The sequence below is a fragment of the Arachis ipaensis genome, chromosome B8, assembly GCF_059453495.1.
Source record: "Arachis ipaensis isolate K30076 ecotype BB chromosome B8, ASM5945349v1, whole genome shotgun sequence".
NCBI classification, from domain to species: domain Eukaryota; kingdom Viridiplantae; phylum Streptophyta; class Magnoliopsida; order Fabales; family Fabaceae; genus Arachis; species Arachis ipaensis.
The window spans coordinates 81,545,791-81,552,524 of record NC_142443.1 but is presented as its reverse complement, the minus strand read 5'-3'; the positions used below and the strand labels follow the sequence as shown (position 1 = coordinate 81,552,524).

The following is a 6,734-nucleotide window of genomic DNA, read 5'->3' as shown; positions in this document are numbered from 1 at the left end:
TCCCACGCGTACGCATCACTGTGCACACGCACGGAAGCTGAATCTTCCAAAACTTCATTCCATCATGCTTTCTCCCTTTCTGAATGCTTTTCCATCACTTCATCCATCCATATTAGCCTCGTAGTCCTAAAATCACTCATCAAACACATCAAGACATCGAATGGAATAAAAGTGGAATAAAATTGATTAAATTAAGCACAAAATAGCATGTTTTCACAATTAAGCTCGATTTAGGGAGAAAACACAAAAGCATGCTATTTAGATGAATAAATGTGGGTTTATGTGATAAAATCCACTCAAATCAAACCAAAATATATCGTCAAATATGGATTCATCACTGATAATGTAGAATTCAGAAGGATGTGGAGGTGTTTCCAACTGTTGATAAATCAGCTTTACTTTGTCTCCTGGTGAGAATCCTTCTGTTGGAATCTTCTTGTACCTCCACCCCTTAGGCACTTTTTTCTTACTTTTCTTCCCTTTCTTTGATGACTCTTCCTTCTTAGCACGCTTAATGTCAGGAGCCTTCTTCTTAATTGTCATCTCTGCAGCTTCTGTTTGCAATTCTTCTTCAGCTTCTTTGTTCTCTAGTTCTCTTGATCCTTTTGCTTCTCTTCAATCTCAGACTTCTCCATCAAGGGTGAGTTTATGAGTGATTCCTTGGGCTTCTCCTTCAAATTTAAGTCCTCATCCTCAATCCTCATGCAGTTTTTCTTTTCAGCAGGGAGTTGCATTTCTTTGAAGACATTGAGAGTTATTTGTTCATCGTGTGCCCTCAAAATCATCTCTCCTTTTTCTACATCAATGATGGCTCTTGCTATTGCTAGAAAGGGTTTTCCCAATATGATCGAATCACTTCTTTCCTCATCTAAGTCTAAAATCACAAAATCCACAGGAAAGATGAACTTGCCAACTTTGACTAGAAGGTTCTCCACCACTCTATTGGGTATTATGAGGGATCTATCAGCTAGCTGTAGTGACATTCTGGTTGGCTTCACTTCTTCTATTGATTGCTTTCTCATCATCGAAAGGGACATCAAATTGATGCTTGAACCCGAGTCACACAGAGCTTTATCAATTGGTATGTTCCCAATGGTACATGGTATGAAGAAATTCCTTGGTTCTTTGAGTTTAGGTGGCAGGCCTTTCTGAATCACAACACTGCATTCTTGGGTCAGGATCACGGTTTCTTTTTCTTTCCAGCTCCTTTTCTTGTTGATGAGTTCCTTGAGGAACTTTGCACAGAGAGGCATTTATTCTAAGGCCTCAGCAAGTGGAAGGTTGATCTCTAGCTTCTTGAAACTCTCCAAGAATTTAGGGAATTATTAGTCTTTGAGCTCCTTGTGTAATCTCTTAGGACAGGGTAGTGGAGGGACATATGACTTCACCTCCTTCCTCTTCTCTTGTGGTTGTGCCTCTGAGAGTTGCTTGTCCTAAAGTGAAGTTTGTGGTTCTTCATCTTTTTTTGAGTCCTTCTTGTCATTCTTGTCAACCTCTGTTTGTTCCTTGCTGGCAACCTTGGTATCATCTCCCACGGTCTTTCTACTCCTTAGTTGTATGGCTTTGCATTCTTCCTTGAGGTTAGGAATGGTGTCACTTGGGAATTTGTTGCTTGGTCTCTGAACAGGCTGCTTAGACAGTTGCCCAATTTGCCATTCCAGGTTTTTCATAGACGCTTCATAATTCTTGCTGGCCATTGATGTGAAAATTTATATTGGTTTGGAATTTAACAAAATAATTTCGTTGTGAGCATAGCCCAAACTGATAATCGATCCTCAAATCAAAGTTTAATTTTTGGTTGTCACAAGTCCAACCCAATGAAAATAACCGTGAGTATTAGTCCTGAGTAGTCTTCTCAAGAAATTACAGCGAGGTATGCTTATTATTGGTTATGGTATCCAACGGGTGGGGTTGATAAAAAGGGGCAAGAAAATAAATGGCAAGAAAATAAAAGTAACAACTAAAGAAAGCAAGTAATAAAGAGAGATATTCATGGCAAGGATTGAGAATCTAAGCTTTCTATCCTAGTCACTAATCATATCACAATACTTATCAAGAATTTATCCTATTTAGTCAACTCCAACAATAGAAGAAAGTACAATGTTATCTTCATACGAGAGAAAGTCAAATAAGACTAGTTAATCTCAATTCAAAAATCCTAATCAACTTACTAATTGAATTAGCAAGAGATTAGAGTCAATGGAAATAATATTAACTAACAACTCTAGATCACCAATCTAAATTGGGTATTAATTACTCAAGATTGCCCAATTTCTTTTTCCAAGCCAAGAATGCTTAAAAACTACTCTAACATCCAACCAAGCATTTTGTCAAACACTTGGAAGGCATAAAAGGAAAGCATATTAAATTGCAACAATATTAAATCTACAACTACCCAATGCAAGAAAATAACAATAACAACTCAAATCAACAATAAAAGAACATTGATAAACCACTATTTTATGGTTTATCTTGTGCTAATTTGAGTGGTTTTTATCAAGTCTTTGAACACTTATTCATACAATTTGCATGATTTTACAATTCCTTCCCAATTTTATTCTATGGTTGAAAACTTGCTTCCTAAGCCTTTAAATTGTGTATTTTAATTCCCCTTTATACTATTCAATGTCGTGATCTATGTGTTAAGTGTTTTCAGGCTATACAGGGTAGGAATGGCTTAGAGGATGGAGAGGAAGCTTGCAAAAATGGAAGGAGCACAAGAAATAGAGGAAATAACTAGCAAGGAGCGACGCGCATAACTGACGCATACGCGTGACACGCGAAGATGACCATCGACGCGTACGCGTGACATGCGCCACGTGCAGAAAATGCAGAGGATGCTGGGGGCGATTTTGGGCTGAGTTTGGACCCAGTTTTTGGCCCAGAAACACATACTAGAGCCAGGGGACAAGCATAGACTCAACACATATTCTCATTTGCATAGTTTTTAGTTTTAGTTTGGAATCTAGAGAGAAACACTACTTCCTCTAGGTTTCCTTCACATTCATAGTTTTAGAGTTTTATGCTTTTGATTTGGATATTGAGAAGAGTTACTACCTCCATTGAAGTTTCCATTATTCTAGTTTGTCTCCTTATTCTTTTACTTTTTAATCACCCATCAACCCTGTTCAGATTTATGTATGGATATTTTTTATTTTGGGATTTATTAATGCCAAGAATTATTTTTATCTTTAATTAATTTTCTATTATTATTTTATTTGAATTTCCATGTCTTCCTTTTATTCTCTTTTATGGTTTATGAAAATGGCATTCATGTCAATGGAGTAGACTCCTAACTTGACTTGGGAGTTGATTAAAAGGAGACCCTTGAGTTGGAATACTCAAGTGTCAATTTTAATTGGAAGTTGTTGGCTAGCTCTCTATTCACTAACGCTAATTCTTCCATAGGAGAGGATTAGGACTTGTAAATCAGAGTTAGCTCGATTACTTGACTTTCCCTTATTCGGTAAGGGTTAACTAAGTAAAAACAACAACCTCTTACTATTACACTTGGGAAAATTCAACAAGGATAGAACTTCCAATTAATCTTTTCCCGGTCAAATCTTTTTCTATTTTGATTATATAAATTCTCTTGCTAATTTTCATTTCTTTAATCATTTATTTTTCCGTTCTCCAACTCTTAAATTTCTCGAAAAAATTCCTGACTAATAAAATAGCATTCTTTTGTCAACTCGTTGGGAGATGACCTGGGATTTCTACTCCCAGTATTTTATTCTCAATTCGTGACAATTCTTTCTAAATTGATAAGCGGAGTTTTCGTTAGTTAAGAACTGTACTCGCCACGTTATTTCTATATTAATTTCTTAATCGGCAATTTTCCGCCCGTCAATTTTTGGCGTCATTGCCGGGGAGTTACAATAGTGTGCTAAATTATTGGTTGGTGTAAATATTTTTTATTTTACATATTTGCATATTTTATTTTATTTTATTAACATGAGCTGTATGTTTCTTTCGTTGAATGACGCATTCACTACCTGATCCGAGCTGAGCCGCGTTTGATCCTGAAATTGAAAGAACTATTTCACATATTTGGCGAGCTCGGCATTGGTTAGCCTTTGAGGGTGGGGAAGTGGTTACTACTAATTCACCAGACTCATCTGAGGGTGAATCTGAAGTGCCATTTAAGGAAGAAACAAGCTCCTCTTCTACTGATTCTGTTGATTTACATGCAGGTAATATGGCGAAGCCTAGAAGGATTACCCTCCAGGAAGCAGGAGCTCCGGACTTTACACTGCAACCATATCAAGCACGTCACCCAAATCTGGCTACAGATTTTGAACTGAAGACTGCGCTAATCAACTTACTGCCCAAGTTTCATGGCTTACCTGCTCAAGAGCCTATCAAGCACCTCAGGGATTTTCAGACAGCCTGCTCAACTACTAGGCATCATGGTGCAGATGAAACTACTATTTGGATATATGCCTTCCTGTTTTCTCTTGAGGGAAAGGCAAGGGAGTGGTTCTACACTCAATTTGAAGTAGTCGTTACCAATTGGGATCTGCTCTGAAGGGAATTCCTAGAAAAATACTTTCCAGCTGAAGTTACAGATAGACTGAGGAAAGAAATTTCTTGAATTATCCAAGATGAATCAGAGACTCTTTACGAGTATTGAGAACAGTTCAGGAATCTCCTAGACTCATGTCCCCACCACAAGATTGACCAGTTGGTGTTGATTAGCTATTTCACACAAGGCATGAAGCCTCAAGACAAGACCACATTAGATGCTGTGAGTAACGGCTCTCTGAAGAAGTACAAGACGGCAACAGAAGCTTGGCAACTGATCACCAATCTAGCTGAGTCTACCCGGAATGCAAAGCACAGGAACAACCATCCCAAGGCTGTTGCAGAAGTTTCCTCTTGTAGTGAGACTATTTCTCTCACACAGACTCTAGGAGAGATGACCAACATACTGAAGCAGCTACAGCTGAATCAACAACAACCTCAGCCTCCCCCACAACAACAGTGTCAACAGTTGGTTCCTCAGAGAGTGTAAGGAATATGTGCCTGCTATACTCATTATACTGATGAGTGTCTGCAACTCCAACAAGAAGATAACACCTTTGTAGCTACCCATAATTTCTACGACCGCCCGAATCAAGGATACTATCAACAAGGTGGCAATTATAACCATGGTGAGAACTATAATCAAGGTTGGCAAGATAACTCCAACCAAGGCTGGAAAGACAATTCCAACTAAGGGTGGAGGGATAATTCCAACCAGGGATAGAGGGACAACTACAACCGAGAAGGCATAGATAACGGAGGAAATCAGAGGTGGAACAATAACAATAGATAGCAGAACCAAAACCAGCCTTACTGAGCACCTCACCAAAGGCAGTCCCAAGCACCTCAGAACAACCAACAGTAGGCCCCTCAAATCACTTACTCCCCTTCTTCCTCTAATGATGAGATGCTTCACTCTATTGCGCAAGGCCAACAAGACATTAAAAATACAATTAACTCTTCCATAAATGGTCTTAGCTCCACCATACAAGCTCTCATCTCCCGGATGGAATCATTATCTACCCCTAACAATCAACCTTCAAGCTCCAGTGCACTTCCTTCTCAACCTTTACCCAACCCCAAAGGTGGAATCAATGCCATTACTTTGAGGTCTGGAACCACACTGCAAGAGAGGAGTCATGAAGAGCCAATCTCAAAGGAAGACATTCAAGTTGAAGACATTGTTGAGGTAGAGGATGTTGAAGAGTAAGATGAAGTACAACACATGGTTGAAGAAGAAGCAGCTCAACCAGGGATTGGAGCACCAAAAGAGGATAAAGTTACAAGAAAAGCCATTCCCATTCCATTTCCACACCTTGCTAGGAAATCCAGGAAGCAGATGGAGCTCGATCCCAAAATGGTGGAGATCTTCAAAAAGGTTGAGGTAACTATTCCCCTTTTTGATGCCATTCACTAGGTACCTAAGTATTCCAAGTTTCTAAAAGATTTATGCATGAATAAAGATAAAATACAGGATTTAGAAACTATTCCTCTAGGTAGCTCTATTTCTGCTTTAATGGGTGATATACCAGAAAAATGTAGTGATCCAGGTCCATGCATGGTTACTATTACTATAGAGGGTGTAAAATTTTCTGACTGCATGTGTGATTTAGGCGCATGTGTGAGTATTATGCCATTATTTGTATATGATGCTTTGAGGCTCCCTCCCTTAAAACGGTTGACAGCACGTTTTATTTTGGCAGATAAAAGTATAATCTCGGTGGTAAGAATTGCTGAGGACGTACTGGTGAGTATTAAGGGGCTCATATTCCTTATTGACTTCTACATCTTGGAGATGCCCCCTAATGACTCAGGAAGACCATCTTCAATCCTCCTTGGAAGGCCATTTCTGAATACTTCAAGGTTCAAATTAGATGCCTTCTCAGGAACTTATTCTTTTGAGATAGATGGTAGAGTAGTGAGTTTCAACCTGGATGAAGCCATGAAGCATCCTCCGGAAGATCATTCCATCTTCCAGTGCGACATCATTGATGAGACTGTAACTGTAGTTCACCAAGAAAAAATAGAAGAGATGCACATGGAGCAAGGTGCAAGTGTGGGAAAACCCTCTGAATAAACTGAAGACACCTTGCCACCATCACTAGCTCCAGATGATCAAGTTCCTAGCCATGAGCAGAAAATAGAGTTGAAGCCCTTTCCACCCCACCTCAAGTATGCTTACCTTGAGGATAATCAGAAGCTCTCAATTA

At 39.1% G+C, this 6,734-nt stretch overlaps 1 protein-coding gene across 1 annotated transcript; it reads right to left on the bottom strand.

Annotated features, from left to right (window-relative positions):
- Positions 1-587: 587 nt before the first annotated feature.
- LOC107611093 (uncharacterized) lies at positions 588-1,253 on the bottom strand. The gene has a single exon (XM_016313054.1). The coding sequence runs from the start codon at positions 1,251-1,253 to the stop codon at positions 588-590; it is 666 nt and encodes a 221-aa protein (XP_016168540.1).
- Positions 1,254-6,734: the final 5,481 nt, after the last annotated feature.